Genomic DNA, 11743 nt, shown 5'->3' with positions numbered 1-11743 from the left:
CACTCGATCAGCCTGGAGGCCGTAAGAACATTGGGCCCCAATTCGAGTTCAGTCTCCAAAGTACAAGTAGTGAATTCCACCTTGAACAATGTTGTTCGAAGGTTGAAGCTATTCTAAGCATCATCTTGGCATGCTTTCAAATGAATCCTCGGTTCTAAAGTCTCCAGGAGATCGCTCAAGCCTGTACACTCGCCGGCCAAGGTTTGTCGACTTAAGTACCCCATTTTCGTCGTTGATCGCTGATTTATCAGTCAGTTGGTCTAGTGTCTTCCGCGGGTGTAGCCGTTATCGCCGGTAAAATCCTTGATCCCGACAAGGCCGAGATAAACTTGATATTCGCCAATGTGCTCGCACCATCGTCACTGACATCGAAGACAATGCTCTGCTCGCCCCGTATTTGCCGCCAGTAGTTAGTTCCCTCGATCAGTTCTGGACAACCCTGCGTGATCCAGCCCCACTTGCGCAGGAAAGCGGCGCTCGCCTCCCAGCCTTAGATGTCCCACGATTCGCCCCAGAGGATGAGCGACGGCTTGTCTACGTCTGACCAGTTCGTGTCCTCAACGTTGAGTAGGTCGGAGCAGAGCTCATCTTCGTCAATTGTCCCTGAAGTGAGACCGCGGAGGACGTTATCACGAAGCCGCGCCAGAGGGAAGAGGTCCACCCACGGGTGATGTCGCACCGTTCGCTGGAGGGCCGTCGGACTGAGAGACTCGGGGTGGGAGGACTGCGAAGACGGCCGATGCCCATCCTGGTAGTTGAAAGGAGAAATGAACTCGTCAGCGCAGAGGCCCTTGACTGGGAAATCAAGGGCTTCCGCATTTCGAGCAAGGCCATCAAGGACGTTGAGTCGGATGAGGAGCTGTAGTTGGCTGGGGCGAGGGGCATTAAGGCTGTAATCCTGGAACGTGTCCATAAGCAAAGCCTGGATGGAAGCCGATTTCCTGGGACAAGGGGGGAGCAGGTGGCCTTGGAAGGGTACCATTTCACATTTCTGGCGCGTGTTTGGCAGGGGGGCTTGTGTCGAATGCGACTCAGCCGACGTTGCTGTGCCGGCCGAATCAGAACTTCGAGTGCTTTCCTGCTGATCCTTCATTCTCCTTCCTGTGAGAATAGGCGTGTCTTGTCAGCCGACGGTACGATAGGATAGTGATCCTGAACGAGGGCATGACATGTACTAACGGTAAGCTCTCTGACTTAGACGATTCTGCCGCTTCTTCCTCTCCGCAGGGCTGGTCACTCCTCTCCAATCGTCCATTGCGACGCGCATCTCGGATAATTCGAATACCATGGTGTACCTCAACCTTGCTGGGATTCAGCTGTGCGGCGATGTATGTAGCTGGGCGTCGTGGTGACGGGATTCAGAACTGCGGATCGGCACTACTTGTAGTCTCATGCAAGCGGCTTATGGTGCATTAGGGCCCGTTGTGGGCCAACCAATTCAACGACCACTTACGTCCATGTCACTGACTAGCGAATCTGGAGCTTGTTGTGAAGCTTCAGCTCAAAGGCAAAGCATGGCACATGTTAGTGACCACGAATTCGGACATTTGGCAGCTGCTGAGAGATTATTTAAGTAACACGACGGGCCGGCTTCTTACGATTGCAAATCCGCTCTCTACTCGTCCAAACATACTCAGAACTCCAGGACAAAGATTCAAGATCAGCTTTCAAACATTACTTGAAAGCCCTGTCAACACTGAACAACACGGTATCAAAAATACTGACTCGTACCTAAGAATCAGGCCAGATGTCGACCAAAATGCAGTACACCAGGTAACTTTCTCTCTGAACTCAATCATTCGGGTTTGCAAACCAGATTATTCTGCCTTTGGCACCCTTGACAAACACCCAATGACCTTAGTTTGCCTACAGACTTGGCAAGTCCGGCCTCAAGACATCCCGCATTGTCTTCGGCGGTATGAGCTTTGGCGACAAAAACTGGCAGCAGTGGATTCGTCCCGAAGAGGAGGGTCTGCCCGTTCTCAAATACGCCTTCGACCGCGGCATCAACACGTGGGACGTTTGCTGACACGTACTCCAATGGCGAGTCGGAGAGGATCATTGGAAAGACCATCAAGAAGTACGATATCCCCCGATCAAAGCTTGTTATCATGACCAAGTGCTACATGTACGTCGACGAGGCTGGTGGCGCGGTCAACCCCCCTCGCTCTATCACCATCGACGGCGACATTGTCAACCTTGTCGGACTCTCAAGGGAAGCACATCTTCGACGCCGTCGAACAAGAGCATTGAGAGGCTCGGAACCTACATCGATGTTCTTCAAATTCATCGTCTCGATCGCGACGTCGAGCCTGAAGAGATCATGAAGGCGTTGAATGACGTGGTTGAGAGCGGAAAGGTTAGGTACATTGGTGCCAGTACCGTAAGATTTACAAGCCCCGAGTGCAAATTTCGAGCTCATATTAAGATTCAAATGTAGATGGCCACCTGGGAGTTCCAAAGACTTCAGAATGTTGCCGAAAAGCACGGATGGCACAAGTTCATCTCGATGCAGGGCTTGTACAACCTCCTCACCCGCGAGGATGAGCGCGAAATGATTCCCTTCTGCAAGGCAACCGGCGTTGGCCTCATGCCGTGGTCGCCTCTGAGCGCGGGTATGCTCACTCACGCGTGGACAGACCGATCTGACCCTCGTGAGAAGTCAGACGTCTTCCTCAAAGCACTGTTCCGCGGTCGCGAGGAAGCGGCCGATGAGGCCATTGTCGGACGTGTGGAAGAGCTTTCTAAGAAGAAAGGCATCAGCATGGCACAGATTGCGATTGCATGGGTTCTGAGTAAGGGAACATCTCCCATTTGTGGTCTGGAAAGCAAGGAGCGGATTGACCAGGCCATTGAGGCACTGACGGTTGAATTGACGGAGGATGAGATCAACTTTTTGGAGGAACCCTATTTGCCGAAGCCTGCCTTCTTTGCGTAAGGTTCATAGAAGGATTCTACAAAACAAGAGGGTTTCTAGGCAATTTAAGGGCCAACGTACAAATGAGTGAACGGCTGTCACAGGGAGAGAAGAATGGGCTTCCAAAGACTCGGGGTAACGAGTCATGACCTTCACCACGCCATCTAGTCTTCAAGTAGCTGCGGTCGTATGTTAGTATCTTTCAAGCCGATTGAGGAGGCCCCTCAACTTTGTGCTTTGTGTTGGCATACATATCATACATGCATACATACACTAGTTGTCTGTACGAAACTCTATTGATGGCGCATGTGCCATGTCACGATCTAATCCATCACATATATTGTGGTTACTCGCAGGTTATGTTATGATTTTGTCACTTGATTATGCTACACTAAGTCTATGCTTGGTACTTACTGGATTTTGGCGTACAGAATTTTTGGCGCAAAGGACCCGAGAAGAGTAGATAAAAACGATAATCGTTAGAGATCACGTAGTATTGGGACGGGCTACAACGTTCGGAGTAGCTTTTAAATCTTCTTTATTACTGCGCTATACAGACAAGCGACAGAAGAAAGCGCTGGCCTATTATGTGGCTGAGCCACTGACTAAGCATGTCTACCCGCACAGGTTCCACCATCTTAATCATCCAACGCCACAAGGTGGCGCCAGAACCAGCCATTGGGTTCTAGCAACAGCGCAAGGCTACTTCAAAACTTCCCCAGAATCCCCGTCGCGACCGACGCCAGCCTTCCCACGAGCATCACCACCGGTCTCCTGCCGCCGACACCATCAAAGCACCCTTCGACACCCTTACCAGGCACCACCGTATCACTCCGCAGCCATGGCCAACTTCCTCGCCTCCATTTTCGGCACCGAGCTCGACAAGGTCAACTGCTCCTTTTACTTCAAGATCGGCGCCTGCCGCCACGGCGACCGCTGCTCGCGAAAGCACGTCAAGCCCTCGTACAGCCAGACGATTCTCATGCCGAATCTGTACCAGAACCCGGCCTACGACCCGAAGAACCGCATGAACCCGAGCCAGCTGCAGAACCACTTTGACGCCTTCTACGAGGACATTTGGTGCGAGCTATGCCAGTACGGAGAACTCGAGGAGCTCGTCGTCTGCGACAACAATAACGACCGTGAGTTTGATCTTCCTTTTTCTTGGGCGATTTGCTTCCCGCACAGGATCTCCTTTCTCACGGCGTCAATGTGGATGTGTGTGTGATGACCATGCTAACGGGGACCCCAAGACCTCATCGGCAACGTCTACGCCCGCTTCAAGTACGAAGATTCGGCGCAAAAAGCCTGCGACGCGCTCAACTCGCGCTGGTATGCCGCGCGGCCCATCTACGCCGAGCTGTCGCCCGTGACCGACTTTCGCGAGGCCTGCTGTCGCCTCAACTCGGGCGAAGGCTGCGTGCGCGGCGGCTTCTGCAACTTTATCCACCGCAAGAACCCCTCGGACGAGCTCGACCGCGAGCTCGTCCTCAGCACCAAGAAGTGGCTCAAGGACCGCGGCCGTGACGAGAGGAGCCCCTCGCGCAGCCCGACGCCCGAGCCGACGAGGCGGCGGTTCGCTTGAGCGGGTGAGAGCAAAGGGAGAACTTGACTAGTTTTCAGGGCGAACCAGTTTGAAAATAAAAGAGAAAAAAAAAGGAATTGGGATGGGGCGCCCTTGCAATTCCAAGGGCTGAGAAGAAAAGGCAGGATGCATTGTATGATACCCCGTAGGGGATGAAGGAGAGGAAGGGAACATGTCATCTTGAGAGGGCGTTGGGCGTTTTGGGTTCGCGAGTGTAGGGCAGAACCTTTGCCGAGATGGCCGAAAGACGTCGTTCACATGTAGTCAGGACCAGGAATCTGTAACTTTTGAACCCTACGTTGATGCTTCAGCGGATCGTGTTTGTATCGACTCCATTAACCCCCTCCCCGTGACGGTGCGCTTATCTACAGAGAGACCCGTACATGCGTGTGTCGTGTCATCATGGTATCCCTTTTCTAACCGACTGTTGGCCCCATTCCCGCCCGGATGTCCCGAATGCTTCCTCCCCCAAAAGCCAACCTTGTGATCAAGCCATGTCGTGGCCTGCGCTGATGTGCAGCTCCCCTACTCGCTGCTTCTCTCGTGAGGTCGTGGGTCTAGCCATGTAGCGGCCCTTTCACTTCTCCTGCGCATCCTGGAAGTCATCCTCGCTTGTGTCGGCCCTCTTCAGGTCGGGCACGTTCTTCTTGAGATCGCCGACAAAGTCAATCAGCGGCCCATCTGCCGCTGGCTTGCCCGTCTTACTCAACATGCCCGCGATATCCTGAGAGTCGTGTCTGGTCACCTGGGGCGCCGTCGTGGCCGCAGCAGCAGCAGCAGCAGCCTGGGTTGTGGGTGCTGCTGTCTCGGAGTGGCTTGAATCGATGAGATCATTCTGGGGCGCTGCTGCGGGAGCCGCAGCAGGCGTAGGCTCGGTTGCAGGCGGAGGTGTCGCTGCCTCCGTGGCCTTTGGCTGGTTTTCCGCGGGCTTGTTCGGCGGGATCTGGTTCTCGGAAGAGACCTTTTGTCCGGGCAGTATGGGATAAATGGCCAGGACCTGCTCAGCCTGCTTCTCGGGTGTCTCGCCGTCACTGATGAACGCGTTAGTATCCTCAAGTTGTGGCGTCATGGTGCCGTAAGACTCACATGTTGGCGTTGATGATCCACTCGAGGTCCTCCTCTCCCTCCTCGGGACCGCCGGGACCGCCGTTGACCGGCCTGAAGAGCCTCGGGCGCCACTCAACGCCATCCCGATTCCGAATCTCCCGCTCCTCGCGCTGCATGTCTTCGACCTTGGTTTTCTCGTCGGTGGCGAGTTCGTGATTGCGCTCGCGGACGGCTTGCGCCGTAGCCTGCCAGAGCTTCTGTGACTCGCGCTCATCCTGTTCCTCGATGGGCCGTACGGACGGGCTGCTTGGTTTCGATGTTTTCGCGTTGAAGAACATCTCCTTGTGGCCAGTCTACTATTCATTAGCATGCTTCTCACGACGAGTTTGCGCGGTCGTTACCTTGACGTCCTTGATGAACATCTCATCGCTCCACAGGCCTGAAAGTTCATACAAGACCTCGTCGGTGCTCTCTCGTTTGATGAAGCCGCCAATGGCGTTGTAGGTACCGCCGACCCAGCCTTTGGTCTTAAACTCAATGTCGGCCACGAGGTCAAGCTCGGGGCAGCGCACGAAGCTGTGATCGCCGAGCTCGTACTTCATCTTGCCGAACAGAATGCCGCGGGCGTACATGTTGGGCTGCGTCAGCATGCTAAATGCACAGTCAGCGTTTGATCCAACCAGCGGAGCCGAGATGGAGGGAGTACGCACTACCGTTCGCCCTTGGCCGTGTCCTTGCCCCTGTTCAGGAAGGTCAGGGTAACGGTGCCTTCCATCAGACTGGCGGCCGAGTTGCCGAGGAACTTGCTGCGAGGCTTCAGGCAGCCATCGACGCGGATGTGGTGGTCGGGGATCATGTAGAAGTAGCTCGACTTGGGCGGGTGATGGGAGGTTTGTTCGGCAATGTAGTAGGCCCGCGTGCTGTCTGGCAGATCCCAGTAGCAGCTGAAGACTTCGCCAATAATGGGGTTGAGGGGTTTCTTGACACCTCTATAAGCCAAGTTAGCGATTTTGTTTCGTGTAGTTTGAACGTTTTTGACCGCGGGGTTGTACTGACGGAGGTCGGATGTGCCAGCCGCTGAGGTAGAACTTGACAACGGAGGCGAATCGCTGCGTGGGATCGTCGATCTCGGGTATAGGAAGAAGCATTTCGGGGTGGCACATGAAGCTGGAGGATTGTCAGCATGGCCCATCGGCGAGACAACATGTCCAGAGGCTGGGAGGGTTCAGAGATGGAGGGGTTCTGACTTGGTGATTCTCTCGAGCATGCTGCGAGGCTCCAGGATGAAGGTAGGCAAGACTACTCGACTAAGATCGGCACCCGGCCGGAGCTGGGAAATAATGTGAGTGAGCACTGCATGGCAAAAGCAAATGTCAGTTTCGAGTTCATGGAATCTGGCGCATCGCGGGGTATAGCTTCGAGTCGCATTGCGTTATTGCTTGTCGCGTCGCATCGAACCGCATCGCGGGGCAGCTGGTCGCGCAGTGTATATTTTTTTCTCTCTGCCTAAAGGACGGGAAGGGGGCCAGAGTTGAGGGGTACGCACCGTTGCCCTGATCCGGCTCGACAACCAGGGTGTCATCATCTTCGCCTGGCTTGGCGTCGGCGGCCGCATGGTTCGAGCCGTTGCTCGCTGCTGGTGCAAGCCAGTTTAGCATGTTGAGCGAGACAAGATGGAGAACGTCGTCTGGGACGTGGTGGGGTGGGAAAGATCGTGACGTTGATGATCGGAGGGGTCGGCTTCAGGTGAATCGGTGGGGGGGAGGCGGTAGATAGGGGACCTTGGGGGGACTCGAGACTCACTGAGCGAAGCAGATCGCAGGCGAGCTGGCACATGTACCAAGCCCATGACTGCGACTGGTGCCTACTAGTAGCTACGGCGGCAGCTGACTGTCTGAGGCACTATGTATGACCTGCAAAGCGCGCGCCCCTCTTCCGGGCGGTCGGGCTAAAACTGGCGCCTGTGGACTCGGGAATGGGAATCCTGGGCGTCGAATTTGTTCCACTTTGGAGAGCTGAGGGAGCCTGCTCGTGTCGAGCTGTAGGTGCTAGGGAACTGGAGCGAGTCAAGGGAATCCCGGCGGTTTGGTTATCCAAAACCCTTGAAGCGCTGACGCGGCTGGTCAGATCGAGCTGCCTGCGGTGTGGAAGCTGGCTTCGGGGCGTCTTGTAAGATCAGGCAGCGAGGTGCAGCGGTAGAGCTTCGACAGGATTTGTGCGAAAGCGAAGGTGGTATCGTCAGAAGGGGGGAGGAAAGGGCCGAGGGAAGTGCTGTTAAGCTGCCGGGAGTGGCGGAAATGTCGAATAAATAGGTCGCACAGACGGGTAGGCCGCTAAGGATGTAGGTATGGGTTGTATATAATGAATGTGACCGAAGAAGCCGGCGTCCGGAAGGGTGGAATTGGGAAGCTGGGCAGCGCTGGCGTTTGGGCGTGGTGTCTTGGGTTCCAACTCTGGGATCCGTCTTGTCTTATCTTAGGTGCGTCTTGGGTCGTGGGTAAGGGATATTTGGCGGGACTGGGTGCAATGACATGAGTTTTGCGTAACTCACGACTGACACCACAGAGGCCCGTTCAAGGACGCTGGTGTAAATACTAATTGCCAAGGACGGAGACGTGGAATGTGCCCAGGTCAGTAGTGGCAGTGGTCTAGCCCTGTGAAAGGGTGGAAGTAGGAGAATCAGGTTTCGCGTCGCAAGCGCTGAGATCGCTGTGTCTGGTGAGATCGGGCGATGATTTACACTTGCTGCTGCCTCCGAGGCCAAGGGGCGTCCCGGATGGTCTGGTCAGGAAGGGCTACAAGCTACGCCGTGGCGGAGGCAGGTGTTGAGGCACAGCTGGGTGGTTCACGAAGATGGCACTGGTACTTTATGGCTTTGGGGAGACAAGAGGCAAACACAAGCTACCTTCGGGTGGCAAAGCTTCACTGCAAAGTCGACGGTGACAATGCTCTCAGCACTTCCATTCTCCGGGCCGGGCGAAGTGCACCCAGCCCTGCTGCCCGCGTTGGCCACTAGAGGTTGGTGGTGATAGCACGAGTACAGACGAATGGGTGGTGACAGTGACGACGGTCGATGTGCCAAAGACCTGAGCTGTCCAGTGGAAAGTACCTTGCTAGCAGGTGTCATGGGATGGTGCTAAGGCCTGGCCCCTCCCGCGCCCCAGTGCCGTTGGAGCAATGCGCTACGTAGCCTTGTGGCAGCCCCCTACCAGAACTCTCTGTAGCTGCACCTCCCAGTGGATAGGTCTCAGGGCTTGCAGGGGGCAGGGTCGGCCTGTCAGGGGGTGGAGGGGGGGACAGGGCGCGCGCTCGGAGTGGTAGCAGGCGGGGCGAAGGAGGGGCAGCCGTGGCCCCCAACCACTACATCATAGCCGTCTCATGACGACATCTTCACTGTCTGTTGGTCTTAACCTCAGATGATCGATCCAACGTCAGCCAGCCGCTGGCCGTTGAAGCTGCGGCTTACAGCATGGAGGTTCGTTACTGACAAGCAAGGCGTTTGTGACCACTGAACCCCCGTTCACTGAGGTACAGTAGGTACATCAACCACGCCCTGCACACGGATCCTGCATGAACATTTCTTTCGCTTGCGCGACAAATCTGATCAACAAAGTCAATCCAATCACCGCTTCTCCCACCAACACCCAGCACCCCTGCAAAGACCCCTCATCCATCCCACTCACTCACCCACAAACTTTTCATCGGAGACGCGCTCATGGCTGAAGTCCGTGGCAGTGCCAGCCTCCGCAGTGTCGCATCATGCACAACTTTCGCCAATCCCGCGGGCCATGTCCTCCTCCACCACCCTCCCTCGACCCCTCGCCGTGAACTTCGAGTCGTCGTATTCCATTCGCGAGCCCTTGGTGAGGACATGGGCGTTTAAGGGGGGAGGGCCGGGTTCCTCGCATCCTCGGACATGCTGAAAAGTGCGAACCCTCGCACTTTTCGGATTCGGCTCACCCACCCGGTACGATTCGCGTCCCATCTCTCTACTTATCTGCCTTCTACTGGCTGGTACGCCCGCTCAGTCTTCTGGCGACACAGGAGTAAAGCGGAATTTCAATCGTATTCCTAAGGGAACCTTGCTGAACGCCTCTCAATAATTGCTTCCAGGCCATGCTTCACTACCATGGATCATTCCTGAACCGACCGTGGCAATATGCTACAGTGGCACGCTGTAGGTTTTTACAAGGTCTTTACAAGGTCGACAAAGACTTTACTTATCCCTTTTGTCCCTTGGCTGTGACATCCACACATAGCCATGACGGGGCTGGATTATTCGGGACTTGTTTGCTCGACAGTCCCTCCAAGCAAGGCCAGGAGAGTAAAACCAAGTCGGAGCCGCTTAAGAACGGGCAGCCGAAATTGGTTGGATCGGTCCCGGCGGCCGAGAGGTGGAGACTACGGGACGTCCATCGGCTCGGACTCCAGGTCATGCACCTCTCACCACGAGTCGTTCTCAATAGCATGCCTAATAGAGCTTGGCTGGCAGGCGGCTAGCCTGTGGAATCAATCACTTGGCCTTTCAAGGACACGATGGATTTTAGAAAGCCTTCAGTTGGCCTCAATGTTGCTTCAGACCTTCGTACGCCTATCCGCGCCCAACCAGGCGGTGGAGCGTCTTTTGCTGCAATCATCCATCATGACAAGCAGTTCTCTACTGCACGCACGACGAGGGTATCTCGCATTCCGCCCCCTCACCTACGAGACAGGGTTTTGCCACAGGTCCCGTCTGTCAATCCAAATACATCCTTGTCGCTGACCATATGCCATGCTGTGTCTGATATCATGTCGCTTCAGCACTCACATTCTACCCTAAAAATTGATCTTGCTAGCGAGCCGGGACCCGCCCTTCACAGGTGCCGGAAGACACTGGCACAGGCGTTCGCGATCTTAGGACACAGGTCAGTAATGTTCAAGCTTCCTGCCCGCGTTTCCAATGTGATGGACTTACCGGCTTCGTTCTCGAATAGGAACGAAACATCGTCATGTTCTCCAGGCAAGTCTGGGAAATCGAGACATATAAAGCCCATGTCGTCTGTGGGACCTTCGTTATCAACTGGCATGCGTGGGAGCGGAAACTTGGCGTCGACGAATCGAAGACCGAATTTGCCGCTGCGAGAGAACGTTTCATAGACATCTGTTCCTTTGAGAACAAAGTTCATGCATTGTCCATGCTTGAAGTCGGGGAAGAAGGCGAGTAGCTGTGGAACTGTGTCCTGCTGCACCACCTGGACTCGCGTCCAGCCGGCTTCCCATTTTTTATGAACAGGAACCACCATTCGCCGGCGGGTAATGGAAAACCCAACGGCAAGACTGTCATATTTGACCTGGAACCCCGTGAGGGCTGCTTGGAAGGCGTGAAGATCCTTCAAGCTGGGGAACTTGAACGTCCGGATGGACTGTGTCGTCTGCAACATCTGCAAAGTCTGCTCCATTTCTTTCGGACTTTCCCGGCCGACTTGAGAATCGGATACAGCCATCGTCACGTCGTTCTGAGGCCGCCTCAATACGACAAGTGTCTTGGCATCACTGACCTCCAGCCTGACCCGGAGTTCGCCCGTCTCAACGTTGACGCGGTCGGCAATCGTGCCCACCTTGGAATCGACAATCACTCTCAGCTTGTCGGAGAGCACCGTTGGCGGCATATCGTCACCTCCGTGGTCATCATTGATGACACGGACCGATTGCCAAGGAAGCTTGGTGATGCCGGGCAATCCTTTGGAGTCGTCCAAAGAGTGGCTCAGGGTATAGCCTACTAATGGGACGTCTGCGTAAATGGTCTCATCGTTCTGCACCGCCGTGCCAGTGAGGAGCGTATGGAAGTTCAGACGCTCAGCTTCGTCCTTGAAGGACAGCACCATGCTGCCCTTGTAGCGCCCATTGTCGCACTTTAGCAGGAGGGCTGGGTCGCCACCTTCACCTCGGAGGAAGCCATATGGGATCGGTTGCTGTGGGGTCCAGGGAAGATTGATCCCGCTCAAGGTCCGGGTATGCGGGCCAGACACGACGGCAAGCCTGTACCCTCTGTGGAAGGTGCGAGGGCCTGTCGGCGTCTTTTCCTTCAAATACTTCTCAAAGAGTGCTATGTCGCAAGAAGGTACTGGCTCCTTGGGGAAAGATCGGGACTGTGCATCGGCGTCGAAGAACTGAGAACGTTCGCAGTGTCGCGTGGAATATGCACTGCTCGTCGT

The 11743-nt window shown here is 55.2% G+C and overlaps 5 protein-coding genes across 5 annotated transcripts; 2 read left to right on the top strand and 3 right to left on the bottom strand.

The window, feature by feature from the left end:
* Positions 1-490: 490 nt before the first annotated feature.
* Positions 491-913, bottom strand: VDBG_04659 (conserved hypothetical protein; the record flags this gene model as incomplete). Its single annotated transcript, XM_003005007.1, has 1 exon — positions 491-913. One exon carries the CDS (start codon positions 911-913, stop codon positions 491-493), a length of 423 nt encoding a protein of 140 aa, XP_003005053.1.
* Positions 914-1286: 373 nt separating this feature from the next.
* Positions 1287-2938, top strand: VDBG_04658 (norsolorinic acid reductase; the record flags this gene model as incomplete). Its single annotated transcript, XM_003005006.1, has 4 exons — positions 1287-1332; positions 1472-1773; positions 2216-2383; positions 2441-2938. 4 exons carry the CDS (start codon positions 1287-1289, stop codon positions 2936-2938), a joined length of 1014 nt encoding a protein of 337 aa, XP_003005052.1.
* An 820-nt stretch (positions 2939-3758) lies between these two features.
* Positions 3759-4502, top strand: VDBG_04657 (splicing factor U2AF 23 kDa subunit; the record flags this gene model as incomplete). The annotated part of the gene is made up of 2 exons (XM_003005005.1): positions 3759-4059; positions 4171-4502. 2 exons carry the CDS (start codon positions 3759-3761, stop codon positions 4500-4502), a joined length of 633 nt encoding a protein of 210 aa, XP_003005051.1.
* Positions 4503-5079: 577 nt separating this feature from the next.
* Positions 5080-7207, bottom strand: VDBG_04656 (oxysterol-binding protein; the record flags this gene model as incomplete). The annotated part of the gene is made up of 6 exons (XM_003005004.1): positions 5080-5533; positions 5589-5855; positions 6003-6200; positions 6260-6538; positions 6797-6902; positions 7096-7207. The coding sequence occupies 6 exons, from the start codon at positions 7205-7207 to the stop codon at positions 5080-5082; spliced, it is 1416 nt and encodes a 471-aa protein (XP_003005050.1).
* A 2879-nt stretch (positions 7208-10086) lies between these two features.
* VDBG_04655 (conserved hypothetical protein) lies at positions 10087-11741 on the bottom strand (the record flags this gene model as incomplete). Its single annotated transcript, XM_003005003.1, has 2 exons — positions 10087-10441; positions 10504-11741. 2 exons carry the CDS (start codon positions 11411-11413, stop codon positions 10365-10367), a joined length of 987 nt encoding a protein of 328 aa, XP_003005049.1.
* Between the last annotated feature and the right edge of the window lie 2 nt (positions 11742-11743).

The sequence above is a fragment of the Verticillium alfalfae genome, genomic scaffold, assembly GCF_000150825.1.
Source record: "Verticillium alfalfae VaMs.102 supercont1.5 genomic scaffold, whole genome shotgun sequence".
NCBI lineage: Eukaryota > Fungi > Ascomycota > Sordariomycetes > Glomerellales > Plectosphaerellaceae > Verticillium > Verticillium alfalfae.
Note: the sequence above shows the minus strand (reverse complement) of the source record. Positions and strands in the feature narration are given on the sequence as shown.